A 24,918-nucleotide genomic window follows, 5' to 3' on the forward strand; every position below is an offset into this window, starting at 1 on the left:
TTCTGTCCCTGTGCTTTAACGCGCTGTCAACAAGAATGGATCATTACCAACCATAGTCGCGTCGTGAAAAAAGGATTGCGAGGCCGTTCTCTAATCCTCTCGTCTTCGCCACGCAGGTGCTCTCGCCACTCATCGTCTGCGTCATGCTCCCTGGCATGTTTTGCGCTCCCTGGTCGAGCGCGATCGAGCATGCGCCACTGCACGACGCAGCTTACGGAGGTCCCATCAACAAGGCAACGAAAAACGCCCCTTTTCCTGCAATATCGGCTCAAAACAACTGGATCCTCAGACCAGATTGGAAGGCCCCATCGTCAGCGACTACATTCAACGTGTCAACTATAAATGAACAGCGACCGTCACCGGCACTCTGTGGGCTCGGTGGCTGTGCCACAACACAGTTCTCTAATCCGCTCGTCCTCGCCATGTAGGTTGGTGGCCATTACAGTCTCTTTTCAAAGAAAACGAGTAACAATTTTCTGGTGCAGCTCCCGAGCCCTCAGTGCTGCCTTGTTATCAGTGTTGAGTGTCTTCACGTTGTTCATTCTTTGTTACTGTCGTGTGGTGATATTGAGAGCAACCCCGGTCCTGACAAGCTAGACATTATTCTTGACGAACTAAAAAAGATGTCTTCTAGCCAGACCACATTAGTAACTGAAGTGCAGGAGCTTAAGAGCCAACTGCTCTCAATGGACCAAAAAATGGCAGATTTCACCACCCGTCTCAGCACTTTAGAAACTCACTGCGGAAATCTGTCTACAGTGCGCACTGACCTAGAAGCAATCCAAACCACTACGGCCGAAACGACTCGCCTAGTTAGTGTGCTAGAGGCTCGCCTGGAAGACGTTGAAAACCGCTCCCGGCGAAACAACCTAATTTTCTATGGTTTACCTGATACCAACCCCTCTGAAACCTATTCGCAATCCGAAGAAATAATCACTCGCCACTGCTCTCAATACCTTGATATCCAGTTAAGCCCAATCGAAATTGAACGTGCTCACCGCCTCGGAAGACACACTCAGGATCGGCAACGCCCGATTATCGTCAAATTTACATCCTTCAAAACAAAAGAATCAGTTCTTTCCAAAGGTTCAAAGTTCAAAGATACAGGCTACAGCGTAGGTGAAGATTTTTCGCGCCGCGTCCAGAATTGCCGAAAACAGCTTATAGCTTTCGCTAAGGCAAATTCTGTGTCTTATTCCCTGCGGTTTAAAACGCTGCATATCGGCCCAAAGCGTTACATTTTTGATGAAAGTTCTGAAACTGTTAAAGAAATATCTTAACAATCAACTCACCCCTGCCGGCCACCGCATTATTCCCCACCTAATCCTCGTGCCAACTTTTCCCTATCGGTTATCTTTACTAACATCCGCAGCTTCTTGCCGAAACGCGATATCGTGTCAAACCTTATTTCATCATCAGGCAGCGATCTACTTGTATTAACCGAAACGTGGTTGAACAGCGATATAAATGACTCAGAGATCTTGTTTGATTTCCCAAATTTTCGTCTTTTTCGCGCCGATAGGAAAGAAGCCCGCGGAGGGGGAGTTCTAATTGCCGTCAACGAACAGTTATCATGCTCCGTCATCAATGTCTGCTCGGACTTGGAAATACTATGGCTCATGTGCCATGCTTCACCCCTGTCACTTCTAATTGGGGTGTGCTATAGACCACCTCGAAGTAGTCCCGACTTTCCTCGCAAGCTTCACCATATCCTAAACCAACTGGTTTCAAAGCACCCTAAGGCACATATCCTCCTATTTGGGGATTTCAACTACCCCAATATCGACTGGAATAGTCAACCTCAGCCCATGGTCAGTCAGGAAGAGTCGAGAGAATTCCTTGATGTCTGTCTTAATTTTAATTTGACCCAATTAGTATCTGAACCAACACGTGTCGCAGGAGAAGCAGCTAACACTCTAGACCTCATTCTGACCACTCATCCAGATAGCTTAGAATCCCTTACGTACCTCCGCGAAATCAGCGACCATAAAGTAATTCATGCCACTTTCAGCTTTACACCTGTGTTAAAAGAACCCTCCCGGAAAACTATTATGATCTACGACAAGGGAAACAACGAAGCAATCAGCAATGAATTAAATAACTTCTTGTCAATGTTTGGAACATCCTTTCATAGCAGAAGTGTAAATGAAAACTGGACACTCTTCAAACATAAAATAGCTGAAGTAACCAATAAATATATCCCGACGTGCAGTTTTAGGAAGCGTAATCAGAAGCCGTGGTTCACCAAAACACTAAAAAGACTCGAAAATAAGAAAAAACGCGCATTTCGTACAGCGAAGCGACAAGGAAACCCAAATGCGTGGGTAAAATACCATGAAGTGGAACACTTGTACTTGGCCGCGATTGTTAAAGCTAAGCGCTCCTTCTACGAAGTCGACCTACCAAAAATGATAATCGATAACCCCAAAAAATTCTGGAAAGTGATAAACCCAAAAGAAACGCGCGCTATCACCCTCACTAACAATGCCGGTGTTACAATGACTGATACCGAATGTGCAAACGCATTTAACACTGCTTTTTCGTCCGTTTTTACTGACGAATCCGAATTGCCCTGTTCTACACTACCACTTGTTATCACCACAGCCATGGAACCCATAACTTTCAACAGTAGCGGAATTTCATGCATAATTGATAAAATAAAGAACTCATCCGCTACCGGCATAGATGATATAAACTCAAAAATTTTAAAGAACGCTAAACTAGCTTGCTCCAGTATCCTTTGTGCACTATTTACGCAATCATTGTCTGAAGGAACCATACCTGACGACTGGAAAGTGGGGAAGGTCGTTCCCATCCACAAAACAGGTACTACTGATTCACGTCTTAATTATCGCCCTATTTCATTAACAAGTGTACCCTGCAAATTAATGGAACATGTCATTTACAGCCAAATCATACAATTCCTAGATTCCAATCACTTCTTCCATCCGTCCCAGCATGGATTTCGGAAAGGTTTTTCCTGCGAAACTCAGCTAGCCATTTTTCTTCATGACATTCACGCCAACCTTGACACTAACCTACAAACTGATGCCATATTCCTAGACTTTGCTAAGGCTTTCGACAAAGTACCTCATCAACGCTTGCTTCTCAAACTCTCTCAGCTGAACCTAGATCCAAACATCATCGCGTGGATTAAAGAATTCCTCACGCATCGTTCTCTGTCTGTCTTCATTAATAATCAGCCCTCCCACCCGCTTCCAGTAACCTCCGGCGTCCCGCAGGGTCCCGTTCTCGGTCCTTTGTTATTCCTTATTTACATTAACGACCTACCCCAGCATGTATCTTGTCATATCCGTCTGTTTGCTGATGACTGCGTTATTTATCGTTCAGTCACTAACCCTTCTGACCAAGAATTCCTACAGGCTGACCTAAACCATGTGCAAAACTGGTGTTTGCAGCGGCTGATGACACTCAACCCTAACAAATGTAAGTATATGTCTTTTCACCGCCGCCGAAATCCTTTTGTTTTCCAGTACACAATTTCTAACTCCTCTGTCGACCTCGTCCAGTCGTACAAATACTTAGGTATCACCATTTCTAATGATTTATCCTGGCGTCTGCATGTGACTAACCTGATATCATCTGCTAATAAAACACTTGGCTTCTTGAAACGTCACCTGCGGGATGCCCCTCAACATGTAAGACTACAAGCATACATTTCACTCATCAGAACTAAACTGGAATTCGCATCGGCCATCTGGAACCCTCACCAAGCATATCTAACAAACGCCCTCGAAGCTGTGCAGAACAGGGCCACCAGATTCATTCATTCCTCGTATTCATACGACGTTAGCATATCATCTCTAAAATTGCAATCAGGGCTATCTAATCTTTCTGCTCGCCGTCGCACTGCCAGTCTCGTCTTATTTCACAAGTTTTTTTATTCGCCACTCAGACAAGAACCCTACATCTGCGCACCCCCGCCGCGCAGATCCCATCGCATCCGTCACCCTCTTCAAGTTTTGCGCCCACGTGCCCGTACCACTGTTTTCTCTAATTCATTTTTTTGCCGAGTAGCAGCTGACTGGAACGGCCTTCCCCACGATATCGCTGCCATCACCTGCCCTGGAACATTCATGACTGCATTGAACACGTGTACTTCATAAAAACCCACCCCTTATGTAACACCCCGCAAGGGGTCTTTAAGGAAAATAAAGTGATGATGTGATGGAACTAGCGACTACGGCCTCCGACTCCTCCCCCCCCCCCCCCCCCCCCCGGTCCGCGAGTGGCCCTTGGGGCGCAGTAGTTGCAGTTGGCGGCAGATGAACATCATCATCAGCTTGACTACGCTCACTGCAGGGGGCAAAGGCCTGTATATAGCTCGCCCATGTCTCTCCAATTAACCGTCTTTTGCCAGCTGCGCCCACCATTTGCCTGCAATCTTCATCTCATCCGCCCACCTAACCTTGTGCCGCCCCCCTGTTACGCTTGCCTTCTCTTGGAATCCGCTCCATTACCATTAAGAACCAGCAGTTATCTTGCCTTCGCATTACATGCCCTACCCAAGCCCATTTCTTCCTCTTGATTTCGACTAGGATGTCATTAACCCGCGTTATTGACATGGCTCTCGGGGCCCCACAGAGGGAACATTCGGGGGTGTGAGTAGAAGGGAAGAAAAGCGCAAGTAGCGCTGGGAAAGGAAAGGTGCGAGCCTGGAGTTGTCGCCAGGTCGTCTGTTGTTTTGTCAGGGATATGTGTGGCAGGGGGTAAAGTTAACGTTCTACGCGGACCGCGGTAGTGCAGCGAGATGTCGTGATCTGTGATCAGCCGGTCTCTCGCGCTGCCTGGGTCTTCGGTAGGCGCCGCTCGGTTGACGTATGCTCGAGCAGCGGAATGGGCCGGTACCGAGACTATTTGGATGGGGCGAGGTGGTTGGGAGTTGGAGGTGATAATTTTATAGGCGGCAGCATGTATCTTCCCGCGGACAAAATTTTGAATGGCGGTTTTGGAATCGCTCAAAAGTGGCCGTGGAAGGAACTAGACTTCTCCAACTGATTTCTAACTATACTTCTCCTGTGCCAGCGACCTTTGCCCTGTCCACGCGAATTTTCCGATCTTATAACCAACTAGATTACTTGCCGGCGCGGTGGCTCAGTGGAGGGCACTCGGCTGTTGAGCCGGACTTCGCGAATTCGAACCCGCGGCGACCACTTTTCGATGGAAGCGAAAACGCAAAAGGTGCCCGTGCGCTTTGCAATGTCACAGCATGCTAAGGACCCCCGGGTGGTCGAAATTATTCCGGAGCCCTCCACTACGTATGGAACCTCTTTCTCGCGTCTTTCGCTCCCACATTCCTTTCTTACGGCGCAGTTCAGCAGGCGTCCACCGAGATGCGAGGCAGATACTGCACCATTACCTTTCCTCAAAAACCAATTTTAAATTTTTCATGTGCTCTCGGCTACTGATCCGGAGTTCCCGGGTTCAAACCCGACCGCGGCGGCCGCGTTTCGATGGAGGCGAAACACTATAAGGCGCCAGTGTGTTGTGCGATGTTAGTGCACGATAAAGATTCCCAGGTGGTCGAAATTATTCCGGAGCCCTCCACTACGGCACCTCTTCTTTCACTCCCTCCTTTATCCCTTCCCTTAAGGCGCGATTCAGATGTCAGCCGACATGTGAGACATACTGCGTCATTTCCTTTCCTCAAAAGCCAGTTTACATTTTTTTTAATTTTTTCATCTTCCTTCCCCTACTCCGCTCCCTCTTGCGTTTCTCTACCGCAAGCGTAGCTTCTGCATCAGGTGGCATATCCAACGTGCGTCTTGCCAACTTCGTTTCTACCTTGGTCCAGCAGCTGTGCTATAGCCTACCGGCGAACGTAATGGGCGCTGCTCCGCAGAGCCATGATGGGGCGCCATACTCCCGACTTTACTCTGCGAAGGCTCATCGGCCCAAAAACGACTTGATGTGGCGGTGGTGGTGGATCCTTTGGGATATTTTGGGGAGGGGATACTGGATGCAGGTCACAAGGGCTGCGCAGGTCACCCCGAGGAAGGAAAGGACGAGTTCCTGAGCAGTGCGCGCGCTCGCCCGCCAGCGGAGAAATTGGTTTTTGAGTAAAGGAATTGAATTGTCTCACACCTCGGCGGACACCTGAACTGCGCCGTAAGGGAAGGGATAGGACAGACTGAGAGAATACAGGAAGAGGTGCCGTACTGGAGGGCTCGGGAATAATTTCCAAACTGAATTTTCGCCTTCTACAAAGAATACTCCAAAATGCTGTTGGCCATTCCCATTAGGGCCCGTGTACTGTGCGATGTCAGTCCACGTTAAAGATCCCCAGGTGGTCGAAATTATTCCGGAGCCCTCCACTACGGGCACCTATCTTTGTTCTTTCACTCCCTCCTTTATCCCTTCCCTTACGGCGCGGTTCGGGTGTCCAAGGATATACGAGACAGACACTGCGCCGTGTCCTTTCCCCAAAAACCAACTGTCGTGCGCGGCTGGCTTGGACACATTAGGAGACCCAAGTAATCACGTACGGAACGCCGCCTGTGTGTGTACAAGAGTGCGTACCCTGTGATCCATTTCCTTTTGACTCCACATGGAACTAATGAGTCAAGCGGACGGCGACGGAGGGGAGTTCGGGGTGCGCAGGCGACCCAGCTTGGCCGGGCACCATTGTTCACAGACCCGCTCCGAGAAGCAGCAACGAAGACGCGCGACGCCTTTCATCCCTACCGCGGCGACGCTGCCCAAGGCCATGACCCAGGCGGCGGTCGTTCAGTGTGTGGCTGGGAGGCAATTTTGGAGACGCGTTCCTCATGTTCACTGTGAGCGCTTATCAGCTCCATATGACTGCCAGGCACTTCCTGTGCACGTGGGGGCATCAAGAAGAATTGGAGAGCGGTGAGTGGCCCGTCGGGGACGGCTTTCGACAATCTGTGCGGTCCTCGCATGCTCTTTAAGCGAATAAATATGCCGCCCCGCGGGGGAGGATGGAGTGATCCGAGAGGGGAATTGTTAGTATTCGTGACAATGACCTGTCTCCTCTCCCCAATCTTTAATTGGGCGTGTTTTACTCTCTTCTGTCTCGTTTTCAATGTGTTTTCCTTTCCCATGTGGTTTATTGGATGTGTTTTCCTTTCCCCGGTCCTTGATTGGATGCGTGCTTGTGTTTTGACCTAATTGGTTGGTGTCCCCACTGAAGGCGGGGACTTAGGGATTAAAAGAAGACGTTTTGGTGGGACCGGGGGGTTGATTTCGTGTGGTCACTCTGCGGATCAATCACTATGTACATAGTTGTTCTCCTTCTGGTACCTTCCGTTCTGTCTTAACTATTTTATTTGTGATTAAACAGTTTACTTCCTGAAGTTCCACGAGTAATGTGACTGAGCAAGTTTAGAACCTCAAGACGTCGGCATCCAACAACGTCGACCTTTCCCCTTCGGGCTGACATCAAAGAAGAGAAAGGGGTAAAAGGAACTCAACTGGCGCAGTCGACAGGATTGCGTCGTCTTCCTACTCGAGGCAACTGAAGGAGGGCGGAAGTACAAGGCGGCGGACGAGCTATAGCGTGGCACGTCCAGAGGAGAAAACTTCAAGAGTGACAGCTGGTCAACGCCGACGTGACGCTGAAGGTTCAAATCAGCGGGCAGCTGAAGGAACCAGGTGACCAGAGTCAAGGAGGGCGCTGCTGATCAGGAGGAGCCGACGACGACGCGGATCAAGGAGACGAGTTCCAACCGGGACCGTGCGGCGCAGCGACCAACTTCCGGGCCAGTCTTCCATGCTGGGGCACCGGCAGCCTCGTAAAGCGGAACTTCGGTAGCCAGGCGAGTACCTTTCTGTTTCTGTCGGGCTTGTGCTTATGCCAAAGCCTTGGGTTTTGAGGAGCGACAGTGTTAAACAGAAAGAGATGGAGAACGGGGCAGGAAACGGAGAGTTGGTAGCCGCGAGTCATGCAGCTGAGGGTCCGACGCACCCTCCGACAGTTAGCGCGCCGGTGCAACAAATGACCGAGTTGCAAGTGCAATTACGAATTGCTGAACTAGCGGTGGAAAAGGAGCGGTCGGCTTTGGAGAATACAAGGCTGAATCTTAAGCAGAGCGCAACAGCGAGTGGGCTTGGTGAGAGAGCAGGAGCGAGCGGGAGAGTTGACAAGGACAGAAGGTTGAAATTCCCTAACCTTACGAAAGGTGTCCTCACGCCGATGCCGCTTCAAGAAGCCCTGGTGCCGGGATGGTTCGAGGACGTAGAGGCCACGTTGGGGTCCCACGAAGCTCCAACCCAGTGGTGGGCTGGACTAGTTTTGCCACACATAAGCGAGAGGGCACGCACGCTACTCACGCGGTTGTCCGTCGAGGAGAGGAGCGAGTACGCACTGCTGAAAGCTAAAGTGTTAGACGGCTTGAGGCTCACTGCCGCCGAATACAAGCGTCTTTACTCATCCGCGAGCAAAAACCCAAATGAGACGTGGGAGCAGTTTGCGGTACGCCTGCAGAACTACCTGGAATACTATTTAAACAGCTGTCAGGTAAGTTCGCTAGAGGAGTTCAAACTGCTAGCTGTCGCGGACCGACTAAGGGAAGCCCTCAGTGCAGAGGCGAGAGCGCACGTTGCTCTAAATGATAAGCCAGGCTTCCTAAAACCTAGCGAGATTGTCACGCTGGCAGAAAACTACGAAGAAAGCCGAAGGTATAAGGTCGGGAAAGCAGCGAGCGCGGCGATGGCGACGAACGAGGCAGTCGAGGTAACACAGCGCGACGGAACCCAGTCCCGACCAAACAACACGCGATCCCGGGGACGGGGACAGTGTTTCCATTGCCACGGGCATGAGCACATCGCAAGACTTTGCCCGAAAAGGCAAACAGCGGGAAAACCAGACATGGGGGGCGGACGCGCAAACCAGAAACCGGTAATCGCCCGAATATCGGTCCCCTTGCATGACAGGGAGGAAGTGCACGGCTCAGTAAAAAGGCAGCCAGCCGAGGAGAAGGTCAGCGCCGGAGAGGTGACATTGTTGAGTAGTGGGAACGCTATAAGTGCGCGCATTGACTCAGGGGCCGACATCACGGTCATCCGCAGGTCGCTCGTGCCGCGATATGAATGCGCGGGGGCAACAATAAAACTCACCGGGGCTTTAGGAAGCAGGTTGTCGCGGAGCTGGCGTACGTTCCCCTAGTAACAACTCAGGGAGCACCGCGAGTATCATTTGACCCGTCGGAGCGGGGCATACTGTGTGCAGTCAAAGACGAGCTTATAACTGGGATAAGCGCGTTAATCACTCCCGAAGACTGCGATCGTGTCCATACGCAAGAACAGGGAGAAGCCGAGGTTTCTGACGAAGAAATCGAAGAGAGGGAGAAGCGGGTTGACGAGGTTATATCGGGCGCGGTAGCAGGAGATTGCAGCGAAAGGGAAACCGCGGTGGCACAGACGACGCGGCAACGGTTTCGCGAGGCGCAGATTGGAGACGAATCACTCCAGGAAGCGTTGGTTCAGGCTAGAGAGGGAACACACGGCATGACGGTCCGGGACGAGCTTTTGTTTCACCAGGAGCCTGTTGCTGGGCATCCGTGTACGCAGCTTGTCCTCCCAACCGAACGACGCGCAGAGGTGTTAAATTTAATTGGCGCACGACTCAAGTGTGGGCAGGTCTTCTCGGCGAGCGGAAAACGCTTTAGCGGATAAAGGCTTCATTCTTCTGGCCCGGGGTCACACGCGACGTGAAGCAGTACTGCCGCTCATACCACGCACGGGTGAATGTAGTAGGGGTGATATTCGAGGGCGACACGGAGTTCGGCGACGGGCCCACGTTCCCCATGCGCTCAGTGCCAGGCGACGCGCTGCCGCCGGGTGCTCTCGAACATTTGAACGAAGCGCAGCGCCGAGAACTAGAGGCACTGATCGAGGAGAATGGCCAGGTTTTCAGCAGTAGGCCCGGCAAATGCACGCTAGGAGCGCACAAAATCGTGCTAAAGGAGGGTGCTCAGCCACGGGCTGGCCATGCGTACAAGGTCCCGATGGCGTATCGGAAGGAAGTGGAGAGGCAAGTAGATGAGCTCCTGGAGTGGGGACTAATATATCCCGATGAGAGTCCTCATGCTCACCCAGTGGTTTGCGTCGCTAAAAAGCATGGGGGGCTGCGCCTGTGCTGCGATTATCGGAAGTTGAATGCGATAACCGAGCAGGACGCCTTCCCGATGAGCCTACCGTCCGAGCTGCTGTTCCGAGTAGCGAAGGCCAACTTCATCAGCCAATAGACATGCTGAGAGGCTATTGGCAAATATCCCTTGACGAGCAGGCACAGGACCTCACGGCATTTGTCACTCCGGTGGGGCAGTACGCATGGAAGGTCATGCCCTTCGGCCTTCGAAATGCGAGTTCGACATTTCAGACGGTCATAAACCAGGTACTAGCACCGCACCTCGAGTACGCATGCGCCTACATAGATGACCTCGCGATTTATTCAGACACCTGGGAGGAGCATTTGAGGCACGTTCGGGCGGTGCTCGCTTCGATCTCAGCCGCCGGGTTCACCGTGAACGTAGGCAAATGTCGTTTCGCGAGACGAGAAGTCGAATTTTTGGGCCATGTGGTTGGGTCGGGGAAGCACAGCGCTAATCCTGGAAAGGTCAAGGCAATAGACGAGATGCCGAGGCCCCAAACAAAGAAGAAGCTCAGAAGCTTTCTTTCTAGGCTTAGCTAACTATTACCGACAATATGTCCCCGACTATTCCCGCGTCGTGCTGCACTGACGAGCTTAACTAACAGTTGGACACCGCAGCGGCTCCCATGGGATGACGAGGCGCAGAAAGCTTTTGATGAGGTGAAAGCTTGCTTGAAGAGCGCATGCTCACTTCATGCGCCTGACCCAAGTCGGGAGTTCGTGCTCGCAACCGATGCTTCGGACTACGCGGTGGGTGCCTGCCTTGCCCAGTGCGATGACGAGGGCCGCGAGCAGCCTATCGCTTTTCTGAGCAAAAAGTTAAGCCCGGCTCAGACCCGCTGGGCGACTATCGAGAAGGAGGCTTATGCCATCATTTGGACATTAGGGCGACTTGAAGTCTGGTTGTGTGGCGCACAAAGTCGGGTCATAACGGACCATAACCCGCTCAAATATTTGACTCTGAGTAGTTCTCACAGCGCCGAGCTGTGTGTGCTTCATTCCAAGATGTTATGCAGCACACTTGGTAGGGAGGTGTCGTGCGCGGCTGGCTTGGACACATCCCGAGCCCCAAGTAATCACGTACGGAACGCCGCCTGTGTGTGTACAAGAGTGTGTACGCTGTGATCCATTTCCTTTTGACTTCACATGGCACTAATGAGTCAAGCGGACGGCGACGGAGGGGAGTTCGGGGTGCGCAGGCGACCCAGCTTGGCCGGGCACCATTGTTCGCAGCCCCGCTCCGAGAAGCAGCAACGAAGACGCGCGACGCCTTTCATCCCTACCGCGGCGACGCTGCCCATGGCCATGACCCGGGCGGCGGTCGTTCAGTGTGTGGCTAGGAGGCAATTTTGGAGACGCGTTCCTCATGTTCACTGTGAGCGCTTATCAGCTCCGTATGACTGCCAGACACTTCCTGTGCACGTGGGGGCATCATGAAGAATTGGGGAGCGGTGGCGCCTTAAGTGGCCCCTCGGGGACGGCTTTCGACAATGTGTGCGGTCCTCGCATGCTCTTTAAGCGAATAAACATACCGCCCCGCGGGGGAGGATGGAGTGATCCGAGAGGGGAATTGTTAGTATTCGTGACAATGACCGGTCCCCTCTCCCCAATCTTTGATTGGGCGTGCTTTACTCTCCTCTGTCTCTTTTTCACTGCGTTTTCCTTTCCCATGTGTTTTATTGGATGTGTTTTCCTTTCCCCGGTCCTTGATTGGATGCGTGCTTGTGTTTTGACCTAATGGGTTGGTGTCCCCACTGAGGGCGGGGACTTAGGGATTAAAAGAAGACGTTTTGGTGGGACCGGGGGTTGATTTCGTCTGGACACTGCGGATCAATCACTATGTACATAGTTGTTCTCCTTGTTGTACCTTCCGTTCTGTCTTAACTATTTTATTTGTGATTAAACACTTTACTTCCTGAAGTTCCACGAGTAATGTGACTGAGAAAGTTTAGAACCTCAAGACGTCGGCATCCAACAACGTCTACCTTTCCCCTTCGGGCTGACATCAAAGAAGAGATAGGGGTAAAAGGAACTCAGCTCCAATTATTATTATCACTCCCAGCACTGACTACGAAGTATGACCATTGGATAGTTTTCGACAATGCCAGGATAGGTGACGCTGTAATCAACCTGCTAAAAAGGTTTTTTTTTTCTAATTGTGTTACATGCCCATTAACAGCCCTACCAACTGCGTTCACCCACACGAGGCTTAGGCCACGTGACTAAGCTCCACAATGGAGGGCAGCGCTTAAAATTGTCTGCAAAAGATTGGAAAGGGTCAGTGCCGTTTTCACTCCTGCACTCCGGGAATAACAGATGAAGGGAAGAGAGGGAGAACAGCATGCAGATCTCAAACAATATGATGAAGAATAATTGCATGCAGTCAAGAAGGCGGTGCTCTGTTGTGTTCAACCACAGTGCTGCCGGGTACCCAGCGGTTTCCTAATGGGCACGAGCTTCACCGCGGAGAGAGAGAGAAATAACCCTTATTTGCACCCATCAAAAAGGATGGGGGAGCGCTATTGCCTAAATCTCCGTTCATTCCCCTAACCGTCGGTCGAAGTCCCTTGGGACTAGGCGGCGGTCAGGGCGAGACCGATGACTTCGCATTGCTCTTCTGCTTAGTGGTTGAGTAATAAGGTCTCCCAGTACTTCTGCATTTATGTTCGTGTCGTTATATGAAGGGCGGGTCCAGACCATGTGGACTAGATGTGCAGTGCTATTGCAGTGATGCTCGGCTTTTCAGCGGCGACATGCTTGGGGAAAGGGTCTTTGACCATACCCACTTCGATGGATCGTTGATGCGTCGAAGCTCTGTCCGTCATGCGCGGTTAAGGCACAGCATCCTTTCCCAAGCGATCAACCTAAGAAAGCTGCAGAGCACGAGGCCTGGGAATACCTTGTATACCCATTCAACGAAGCCTTGAGTCGTGCAGTTGCGAGACCAGCACCGGCCGAACCATGTAACCTCATCCCGAACAGATGCGATCGCGCGGTCCCAGTGCCTCACAAGGCCAAAAAGAAGTTAACTGCAGGGTAATATGGCCCCAGCTATGGTAGTATGACCATGCGATCATATGACTATGACCAATGGGTACCTGACATTTGACTTGAGAACTAGGTTCAAGCCACGTTGAACCCCTAGGCATCTTTTTTAATGTTTTGACTTTTATTTTCTGCGTACGATAACGCCACCCCCTCCCCACGAGTACAGGCACTGGCGGAAACCGTGGGAAACATTCGTGCGGACTGTGGTCGCAGTTGCGCGCCGCGCGTTAACACGGACGATATGTTCCGCGCCGACAATCGAAAGCCTCATCACAAGGAATGAACTCTCCTGTGACCAACTTTGCATATTCTTTTATCTTCAGTTGCACACGGGTTTGTCTTTTTTTTAGAGCACAACGTTAACACGTGCTTCCTGGCTTCATAATGGCGCCGGGCGGCGGGCGAGCTAACACCGCAGCGGTGGAAGAGCGGTTTGAGCATCCACCTCGCATGCGGAAGCTACGGGGTTCGATCCCCAGTGCCGCCGGGTGCCCACCGGTGACACAAAACAACTAGTTCACTCCTTCCCCTGGCCTTACTCGGCCTAAAGTGTTGTGGTCTGTTATACTTCATGTGCGATATTTTCTCGTGTATATGTGTCACCAGTTTGTCACCATAGGTAAAGGTGATGTTCATAGTCTTTTATTCTTTGCTTTCTGAGTAACTTTTAATCACAGCACTGACTGGGAGGGTGGTTTTAGACAGTGGCAGCGTTTCTTTATGTAATTTTTTTCAGATCTTTTTATTTTGTTGAAACGCATTCCCGAAGCGGTTCTGTAGCCGTGCGAAATTAATGACGGCCCATTATCCTCGATCCTTGAAATCGTGACTAGCCAGTACTAACGTGCCTAGAATATATCGGCAGTATATTCTAGGCGCTATGCCAGTACTGAAACCACACCCAAGCCGCCGTCCAATCACGATCCTGGGATGCATACGAAAAGCTTGCTGAAGCTGATTCCGTGTGCCTTTTTTTTTTGCCCCAGAAATCTGTTCGGGGAAACAATATAATTAAAGTAAACATAGTTACTGATATCCCTAGTTGCTTGCAGTTATAGTCGTGCACACAAATTATGTTAAATTAAGCTACCGGCTGTATGGCACGCTGACACAGAGTACTCACCTAAAAGGCCGACACCAGATGCGGCAAGCGCATGCCAAGATTCCTTTGACAACCCCTTCCTGCGAACCCTATGGGCCTTGACACCTGTGCTACGTATTATTTTCTCTGTTTATTGCCGTCGAGTGGTTCTTCATTATTGTGACTTTCATATCTGAGCTTTTTGCCGGAGCTTTTGACACTTGTACTTGTAATTTTTCTTTTATTTTTTTTTGTATCCATGTACCCACCTTGCTAAAATCCCTTGTGGGATTCCATAATAAAATAATAATAAAAGCGCTTGAAACTCGGAGCACGTGCCGACCCTATAGGGTTCTCAACCAGCGTGGAATTTGATGCTATGGTTCCGACCCTCCGTGACTTCTTGAAACTGGCGCTCCCTGTGGTTAGACATCGGCTATGGTGACATATCGCGACGACTATTGCCGCACAGGGAGCCGCCTTTTTCGGAGCACTTGTGGAAGCCATGGAGGGCAGTGAAAGAGAAGAGATGCGCCCATTAGAGCCTCGTAGCGCGTTCGTCGAGGCGACGCGCGTCTCTCTCAATCGAGCCAGGGTGCCCACGTCCCGTCGTGGTTGTCGGGAAACGAGGCAGGGTCTACCGGTGGCTTGATGGGAGGGACGGTTTGTTCCCTGAACTCTTGTAAAGTCTTGTTCAGCGATTCGAGTATCTGAAAGGTAAAGCGGGATTTATAAGAGATGCACCTGTCTAATGGCACATAAACGTGGATGCACTTTGTGTCATTGCACTGAAGAAATGATAATCGGAAATGATTGGCCCTTACCTAACCGCTCCTGCAGAAAAGCTACAAGGGCAAAGCAAAGCGGAGACGGTTTGAATTCCGTGCCACGTATAGATGCCGTCCCTGCGTCAGCTTCCTTAAAGTTACTCGGAAATATTTTCCAATGACTCTTCCTAGCTTCCTTCTGTTGTGTGACGTCATCTCTTGTGTGACGTTATCTAGCCACACTCTCTCGCCGCTGGGCACTTTACACTCCAGCATATTCTTCTTTCTATGGCCAATTTCATTACTCGAACGAACGGCTTCCGCTGTGCGTGTGCCTGCGGTGACGGGCCGCACGACGCGTCACGCGTGGCGAAGCAGAAAGTTGGACACCGCACCTGTTTATGCGTGGAGGCAAGGTTTATGCACTCGCAGGGATCCTCGTCCAGGTCGAACAGATGCACGTTGTCCAGTGACCGGAAGCGCGATTCGTCGCTGCATGTTCCTTCCGGGCACCTTAGGCTGGCGTTGGTCCTCCAGTCTGATGGGAAACCCAATTCCTGTTTGCCGTACAGGGCTCGCAGCGCCTGCAGGATGATTTGGGTCAGTAGTGAGCAAGCGCACCTTTGTTTTTTCAGTGGTATTAAAATTTTTCAGGACTCATTTAGAAAGCATGTATTTAAAGAGCTGCTGTTATTTCATCTCAGGGAAGTTACACTGCAGAGACGTACCAGACTGGAGAGCTGGGCGAGTGGGTACATTTTGAAACAAGTAAAACCAGCTGAAAGACGCAGACACAGAGAAACACGTAGGACCTGTGTGCTTCTCTGTGCCTGCGTCTTTCTGTTTTACTTGTTTCAAACTGCAAAGGCCGCCTTGCATGCGGGAGGTGCGAGGTACGACTCCCTGTGCCACCGAGGGTCGAATCCATCTGTTTTTCAGTGGGTGCAAGCTATACACCTGGCCTTGTGTTCGTCTTCTATGGGGTGAAATGATTGGAAAATGGGACTTTGACTCCGCCTTGTGCAGACCAAAAACATATAATCCACGAGCTGCCGCGGTGGCGTGGATAACATATATGGCGTTCGGCTGCTCGCCCGAAAGACGATTTCGATGGAGGCAAAATTCTAGAGGCCCGTGTACTGTGCGATGTCAGCGCACGTTAAAGAACCCCAGGTAGTCGAAACTAACCGGAGCTCCCCACTACGACGTCCCTCATAGCCTGAGTCGCTTTGGGACGTTAAACCCCGATAACACCATATAAGCCATGACGCTTTCTGGCTGAGCTGCCGCTGCGCCATTAAACTGCAATCACCACCATCATCATGTACTGCACATACAGCCTGGGACTGATGAAAAAGAAACGTACACTTTGGTCGAGATCCTGTACCACTGTGACCACACGCGCGAAATACATTGGACAATAAAGAAGAAAACACAATAAGACAAAGTACTGTCGTGTGTTTTCCCCTTACTCCTGTTAAATGTTTAAACGTATTTTGCGCTGCGGGCTCACTACCATAGAGTACATTTCCACACTTGAAAGCCAGGGTGGGCGCACCTACATTCTGGAGTTCACGGGACGCGCACCGCAACCTGCCACTGTGAAATCTGCCTATCGGAACGCTATTGCCTGTGGCCAGAAGGGCAAATCGGAAAAGGTGTCCACCGCGGGTCTCAAACAACCGTCCGCGCACTGCAAGCGGGGCTTAAGAAGTTCAACAGTGTTCCTGCCTAACCTCACTGGATTGTTTCCCCCTTTTGCCTCGTGATAACCTTTAGTGGTAAATAAATAAGCGGTAGTAGCCTGGTTTTATTTGAATACGACCGGAAGATAAAGCATGTATGTGAAGAAACAAAAGGTAGAGGTTGACTCGTTAGATTTTTTTTTATTTGGATGTTTTTCTGTCAACATTTGCTTACTTTTATTTTCCTTTTCCTTAGACCCCTTCTTTCACCTCTCCCCTTTCTGAATACTGGCCTATGGTAGACAAAAGGTTGTCAGCGCGGCCCGAGTGGTGAGATGAAGCCAAAAGCAGCTGACGACGGAACACACAGCTGTAGGAGGCCGTATGGGCATAGGCACGGGCTCACCTGTCACCGCGGATGACGAGGCGATCATATGTGATGTTTTTATTTTTTTTTTGTAATCCCTGCTATACTATATCTATATCTTATCGCGTCGACACACCACCAATGCCAGGCTATTACCAAGGGCTGTTCTATTACTCTCAATGCGCACTTTCAGCAGATACCGCACATGCCTACTAAACCTGTCTACAGTTTTATGCACCACGCGAGGCATCGGACTGTCGACATGTGTGGTATGTACTGAAAGTGCACGCTGATAGTAATAGTTTGACATGGGTGGTGCATCGATGCGACAAGATATGGAGTAGTATAGTAGGAATTGGAAAAGAACCGCAGATATGACTCGTCATCCGCGGTGGCAGGCGAGCGCGTGCCCATGCCTGTACGGCCACCTGCAGCTGTCCGTTGCGTATGCAGCTGCTTTTCGCCTCCCCGGCCGATGCCGCGTTGCAGGAGCGCCATTTGCGAAGTAAACTAGCGCTGTGTCGTACACATGCAGTAAGTTGAAACGCACCAAGTAGAGCGACAGGTGTGTGAAAGGTAGGGTGCAGGAACATGCACCGTCAAGCGGCAGGAAAATACGAGAGGGCAGGTCGGTTTTTTTTAGGTCACGCCAATGACCTCATTGGCGTGATCCTTCATATGCAGCTGGTTAGCAACCCGGGCCCTTTTACACCGAAGCGCGGGAGAATTTCTCCCTCACGTCTACAACGCAGAGTAACGACACTAAAAGGAGGTACTCCAAATTCCCGCGTGTTTCCTGCAATCTTTTGCTATAGAGAGTGGGAGCCATTGGTCGTCGACACGAAAATGCCATTGCAAGCGATGGGGCCGAACGTCGGTGGGTGTCATATATGCTGTCTGTCGTACACAGTTCGTGCAACAATGATTTGGACAAAGGGCCATCGGTTCGAGCGGCCGTGTAATAATGAGGGCGCACTTCTGCAGCGGTGCTTTGTTCCATGAGCGCGTCCAGGTCCTGCCAGAGTAGTGGTCCTTGTCCTCCCGGGATGGGGAACTGCAGGTCGAACTCGCCGTCGGAGTAGGAGCCCACGACAATCTTGAAGCGGTCTCTCCGGACGGCTGCGTAGCCCCAAAGGGGTTCGATGTTGTACACAACCTCGGAGCGTTGCGAGGGCTCGTCTTGTGACAGCGTGGCCCAGATGTCACGGCCATCCAGTGGACCCAGTTCGCTCACCGAGCCTCCTGCAGAGCGCGGCGGCGATTTGAACAGTACTCATGAACGCATGGCACTGTGTCAAAACAACGCTTTAGCGGGGAGATGGAGCAGATTAAATTTAAGTACTAAATGGGTAAAATGGGATTACTTCCCCTTCGTTCTCGCGACGAAAGATTAGCTCTTGGCGAGACATTCTTTGGCAGTTAGTAGTGATTTCTTAGGGCTAATGGCTGTGTCAACGCAGTTGATCCCCAAGAGACCAACGCGTCTATCATCCTTTATTAGCGGTGGCTCAGTGGTAATGGTGCTCGGCTGCTGACCCGAAAGACGCGGGTTCGATCCCGGCCGCGGCGGTCGCGTTTCGATGGAGGCGAAATGCTAGAGGCCCGTGTACTTTGCGATTTTAGAGCACGTTGAAGAACCCCAGGTGGCCGAAATTATCTGGAACCCTCTACAACGACGTCCTTCATAGCCTGAGTCGATTTGGGGCGTTAAATCCCATAAACCAAACCAAATCAGCCTGTGTGGATATTTAAAGGGCATGCACAGAGATTCCAGTCAACACAGACCTCGCTATAGCACTGGTCAGAACCAAAACCCAATACATGGTAAAAACACATGAGCTTTCGTTTTATCTTAAATTTGGAACCTTGCCCAGCGGTCCCCTTCACTGACAGCGTGCAGTGGTAGCAAGGAGATGCGGTATGCCGAGGACTGCCGAGTGTACATGACGCTGTTGGTGCCGCCAAGGTGCCTTTCAGGACATGCACAACTCCTCCCAGTAAATGGCTTGTTTTGGAATACTCCGCCTTCCTGTGTGTATTCGCGCCGTTGCCATAATGAGTATACATATAGGGCTGCAGGCCCGGTGCTATACGGGCACACCTTCCAGGTAGTCTCTGCTCTGTCTTTCAACAATGCACTCAGAGATGTGTTCTCTGCTCCTTTTGTGTATATGTATGTATGTATGCATGCATGCATGTATGTATGTATGCATGTATGTATGTATGTACGTATGTATGTATGCATGCATGTATGTATGTATGTATGCATGCATGTATGTATGTATGTATGTATGTATGTATGTGTGTATGTATGTGTGTGTGTATGTATGTATGTGTGTGTATATGTATGTATGTGTGTGTGTATGTCTGTCTGTCTGTCTGTCTCTCTCTCTCTGTGTGTGTGTGTGTGTGTGTGTGTGTGTGTGTGTGTGTGTGTGTGTGTGTGTGTGTGTGTGTGTGTGTGTGTGTGTGTGTGTGTGTGTGTGTGTGTGTGTGTGTGTGTGTGCGTGCGCGTGCGTGCGTGCGTGCGTGCGTGCGTGCGTGTGTGTGTGTGTGTGTGTGTGTGTGTGTGTGTGTGTGTGTGTGTGTGTGTGTGTGTGTGTGTGTGTGTGTGTGTGTGTGTGTGTGTGTGTGTGTGTGTGTGTGTGTGTGTGTGTGTGTGTGTGTTGTGCTGCAGGCGCAACAAAATCGATACTAACGCAACAGAAACCACGAACGACGTTGACGGCTGGTAAATGCGACGCAGTGACTACGTTGTGCATTACCACATTACACACCTCTCCTGCTCCTTTGTTGTCACTCGATTCTTTGAACAAAATTTCACATGAGTATCGGTCATTTTCTGAAAGGAAGCGTAATAGTGCCAAGTGAGTGTATTTCAAAGCCCCACTGATCTTGTCAAGAGAAGGAAAGGCAATGAGCCTAACACGCGGCGATGGGGAAAAAGAGAAACGAAAATATGAATTCGCTGTTGAAATTGAATGTGCCCGTTGTCACGGGTCTTTTGTGGCCAATTAAAACAAAGAACATCCGCAATGTGCCCATAGAGAGGCACTCAAACCTATGGCTCTTAATACCGGAACGGCACTTCGGTGGCGTCTTGAGCTGTCGAAACGCCTGTGCGATGCGAGATCTATAAGCGGCATTGACAAATTACCATAAAAAATTACCGAGGCCGACGTCTTACCGGCGAGTGCGTAGAACGTGGGCAGCCAGTCGGTGATGTGCAGGAGTCGTTGAGAGACACGGCGCCCCTGGGCGATCAGCGGCGACCAGACGAAGGCGGCCGCCCTAGATCCGCCCTCCCACGGGGATTTCTTGGTTCCACGCAGCGGCCAGTTGATGCCGCCCGAAGCCAGGTAGCCCCAGGGGGCGCCGCCGTTGTCTGCGCTGAACACCACCACGCTGTCCTCCAGCATGCCGGCCTCGCCCAGCGCCCGCACCACGCTCCCCACGGCTCGGTCCAGCGACTCCACCATGGCTACGCGGAGCGACATCCGGCCTTACGTGAGTGACTTGCTTGGGTATATAATGTATGTGGTACGTGGGGATTAACGATCCTAAACTGCACGTGAGCTATGGGGGATATCGTAGTTGAGGGCTTGGGATTGGATTTGGGGTTTAGATTCATATCCGTATAGCACCATCGCACAGCACAGGTGCGTTTTATAGCCACTGCTGTTAGGGCCACAGTTCTTGGGATGGTGGCGTGGGGCGTTGTTCGCAGTGTGGAGGGGAAAAGTGGAAAGGGGGAGAGAGGAGGGAAGGCGCGCGAAGAGCAAGTGGTTTTAGGGTAGATTACGAGTTGTCACATTAGTAGGCGTTGAATGTAAATGATGAAATATGCGTTGCTTGGCTGAATGTTATGGTGAATTCCAACCGTAAATCGGGAGCGGTCCGCCCGCTTCGCGACAGAGTGCCTGAATCCGGCAGAGAGCACCCGCCGCAGATCTACGTTTGGAACACTCTTCTCACGTTGCTGACGGAGAAAAGTACCCTGCGTTCGTTGCACTCTCCCGCGCGCGTCTTCACGACGGCAGACTTCCGATAGAATCCGCAGATTTCGGCGAAGCAGTTCGGGTTGCTCCACTGAACCACCTTGGCACGGCGACTGCTCCCGATCTGCAATTCGAATAGCCTTGCTCCAAAGCAGAAAAGGTTGAACCGGAAGTGTTCCGAATCTGCTATTAGAATTCGTCATTAGTTCCCCATCAGAAACATAAGTGACAGGACCTGTAATACAGCAAGATCTTGACAAGGTAAGACACAACCTGCGAAACGGCGGCATAGGGTTTGGAATGCGGAGGTATCGCACAACTGGCTACCGACGCGTTTACATTGTGGCTTGCGCATCCGCGTCGTTTGTGCAAGGCGCTCGGCCCTTAGGTGGGAGAGGAATTTTTACCGGTGTTGAGCTTGCGGATGCTGAAGCCAACGGCACAAAATTGAGCAAATAACCAACAGCAAACGCTGTAAAATGGTCGTCGATTTCGTCGATAGTTTCATCATCATCATCATCATCATCATCATCAGCCTGACTACGCCCACTGCAGGGCGGAGGCCTCTCTCATGCCTCTCCAATTAACCCTGTCCTTGGCCAGCAGCGGCCACCTAATCTCTTCCGCCCACCTATATAGAGTATACACAGCGTATATATAGGCGTAAGAATGAAATGCATTGCTGGGAATGCGTTGCACATTCTAGGACGGCTCATAGATGGCGGTAGCCAAACACAGATACTGGCCACGGCCTTTGGCTGCTGAACGTGCCCTCGCCGTCGCCAGCTCGTGTTCTTGCGTCTTCTTGTGGTCGTCTTGCGTCCGTCCTTTTCTGGAGTGGCATGTGTGTCATCGAAAAAAGGACAAAACGCACAAAAACCACATGGAGGCTCACGCCAGCACATGCTCGCTGGAAGTCCGACTTCACTAGCAGCATAGCTTTGACTGCGGTTCGCCTACGCCGTGGTACTCTCCGCCTACTCACTCTTAGCGCTGGCTAGCATAATTATGTGGGAGTAATGTGGGTGTATAGTGAACTCGAATAATTCTAGTTGACTATACACCCACCTGCAGCTACGCGCCGTCGTGGTCACGTGGAGGAGTTGCCGTACGTGATACGCGCGTCGGCGGCAACCGACTCTGCCGCAAGCGACGCAGCGCCATCCATTGGCACGGCGCGAAAACTATGAACCGACTTGCGCGTTAACAGCTCTCGCTGTAAACGGCAAGTAACTCCTGAACTGCCTGTAGAGATTTCTAAGCCTCAGGTCAAGGTCCCAGAGGTAAATCCTCTGATAAAGATGTTTGGTTTGGTTTATGGGGGTTTAACGTCCCAAAGCGACTCAGGCTATGAGAGACGCCGTAGTGAAGGGCTCCGGAAATTTCGACCACCTGGGGTTCTTTAACGTGCACTGACATCGCACAGTACACGGGCCTCTAGAATTTCGCCTCCATTGAAATTCGACCGCCGCGGCCGGGATCGAACCCGCGTCTTTCGGGCCGACAGCCGAGCGCCGTAACCACTCAGCCACCGCGGCGGCTGATAAAGATGTGGTGTAAAAATCCGCCACTGAAGCAGCCAAAACCCCACTTTCGCAAGCGTATGTGCAAGGGGCAAACCGCGATAATGTGTTCGACGGCATCAGGGTTGGGACTCAAAGCACAGCTTCTTGAGTCTGGACCACCAATTAGATGAAGGTAACGCGGCGTAAAAGCCATGCTCCACTTGTCTATGCTGAAGGGTAGCGTGAATGCCCTGACGCGACAGCGTTAAGCAGCCTCCATCGCAAAAAAGCCGGCGTCGTCGGCGTCGTTGAATGTGAGCGAAAAATCCGCAAAAAAATCCCCAGAGAAGCAACCTAGGAGGCAGGTGGACCACCTAGGCCACGTGACCTTGTGGCGTCATCACAACCTGCCCACCGGATTGTGAGCAAACTGCCAACCGTGTCAGCAGGTGGCAGTTCAGTTAATGATTGGTCGCAAGACGTTGCTCGGGAATAGCGACCTGGGTCGCCGCGCAAACCCCACCGGTGGCAGCACCTATCATAGCACGCCAATGGCGCATGGCTTAACCACTGCACCAAAGCGCCAGGGGTGGTATGAAGACTCCCAGGGATCCGTGAATATAAAGTATAAAATGACCAATTGCGCATATATGGGCATTAACCCATTAACGCTATCGCGTCATACCGTTTAGGCGGAGCTTAATGAAGCATTTTCAGTTTTTTCTCGTGCTGATGCGTACAGCTGGGAGGCACCCAGTGCCAAATAACGGTAGGAACTTCTGCACATAACGCAGGCCAGTATTTGCAGTGCTAGTTTCGAATCAGATAATCACTGCTCTTGAGGAGTCTTCTCGCTGAGCTGCAGCTCACAGATATATCACAGATATGCTACCAAGCTCTCTGTTTTGTGAGATATTATTGGCTGCATTCGCTAGTTGGCATAGATAAGGCAGTGTGTCTGCAACCTGAAGGTCACTAAATTCGCCTGAAGCGGAGAAATCGGCGCTAGGAAAGAGCACGCTCCGAGAAAACGCTGCGAGTTAGCAATGTATACAGTTGTGAACAAAGTTAACGTTCCTAGCAACGGTCCATTGCGTTTAGAATGGAAACCTGCTCACCAGCGTAGATGGTTCTGTTCTTCTCTCCGATGTATGGAAACTTGTCGATGTCCTTTTTCCGAGCCTGCAGAGGATTATCGTTGTTTCCGGTATGGGGTGCCTGGTGACTCAGGTACAGAAACTGCGGCTGCCAAAAAAAGAAAGGATCGCGAAGATCGTGTAGCTTTTGTAAATGTTTCCAGGCCAACGCCCTATAGGCTGTTTCCAGAGTGAAGTCGAACTTGTCACTCGGCAAAATAGCCGAGATTATTTGTCCCTTCAAGCTTGAGGACTCCTATAGACGTATCTTATGGTAAAATTAGCGAGCTCAGTCAATAATTGCGCCGTTGTACCACCCTACGTGGCCACACAGGCGTGAAAGAGGTGTTAATGTGGGCAGAGGAATGCAGGCATATATGCGGAAATGAGTAGAAACGAAAAGGCACGATTGATTGGGGTCACCGGCGCTTTCACCAGTGTAGCAGGTTCATTCTACCGTTGTTCTGAAAGAAGCTATTTTATTTTGAATACCATGATTTAACAGTCATATGGCAGCGAGATTGCCGAGGGCAGCTGTGCAGACGATGGCAGGTGCAAGTTTAAGCTTTGCGACTTCACAACTTTTTGTTCGACAACTGTTTGCAGTAGCTTTACTTTCACACTATTCAAGATTTTGCTTTCCTCCGATTTTGTAGTACATACTTCTGCCGAAGTAGGGTACGTGCGATGCGGGTTCAGCTGCCAGTGCCAGGAAGGCCGGCGCATGCATTCGTTCGACCCACCTTTGACTTGTCCAGGTTCTTGATGAGTTGCACAGCCTTTTCGGCGAACAGGTCGGTGCTGTACCTTCCGTTTGCGTCCAGAGCGGGATCCGTGCCGTTCCAGAAGTCGAGGCCCGATATTTTTGTTTCGCCCTGGGAACGCGACACGTTTATTTTGCTGGAACTTAACACTTGGTGCTAGATAATCTCGAAGAAGCCTGACAAGAAGAAGAAACAGACAACCGGGCGCAACCTGGCGGGCGCAGTTTCTGAAGCCGGCTACACGATTCCCTCCCTTCCGCCAGAGTATCAATCCTTTATCAAAGTTAAATAAGGACACGAAGTATTAGTTAAGTGCTTTCGACAGGCAACGCAAATCGTGGAATGTAAATGCAGAGGTTTTATCAGAGCTGCAGCAGCTGAGCCCAGACGAATACTGAAGTCGTGTACGTACCTGGACATGGTCGAGCATGT

General features: G+C 51.0%; 1 protein-coding gene across 7 annotated transcripts in view; it reads right to left on the minus strand.

Annotated features, from left to right (window-relative positions):
- Positions 1–12,779: 12,779 nt before the first annotated feature.
- Positions 12,780–24,918, minus strand: part of LOC144126084 (arylsulfatase B-like) — a 63,874-nt gene continuing 51,735 nt past the window's right edge. For 4 of the 7 annotated variants that reach the window (XM_077660004.1, XM_077660006.1, XM_077660005.1 and 1 more), the window contains exons 6-12: positions 24,899–24,918; positions 24,466–24,597; positions 23,705–23,831; positions 20,271–20,564; positions 18,060–18,325; positions 15,427–15,615; positions 12,780–14,974 (exon numbers count right to left, since the gene is read on the minus strand). The exon at positions 24,899–24,918 is cut by the window's right edge and continues 97 nt beyond it. In XM_077660004.1, the coding sequence (XP_077516130.1) occupies positions 14,846–14,974; positions 15,427–15,615; positions 18,060–18,325; positions 20,271–20,564; positions 23,705–23,831; positions 24,466–24,597; positions 24,899–24,918 (1,157 nt within the window). In that variant the 3' untranslated portion in view covers positions 12,780–14,845. The remainder of the gene's footprint in view (positions 14,975–15,426; positions 15,616–18,059; positions 18,326–20,270; positions 20,565–23,704; positions 23,832–24,465; positions 24,598–24,898) is intronic. The other 3 variants (XM_077660010.1, XM_077660011.1, XM_077660012.1) reach the window with 2 other exon arrangements.

The sequence above is a fragment of the Amblyomma americanum genome, chromosome 3 (genome assembly GCF_052857255.1).
Source record: "Amblyomma americanum isolate KBUSLIRL-KWMA chromosome 3, ASM5285725v1, whole genome shotgun sequence".
Classification (NCBI taxonomy): domain Eukaryota; kingdom Metazoa; phylum Arthropoda; class Arachnida; order Ixodida; family Ixodidae; genus Amblyomma; species Amblyomma americanum.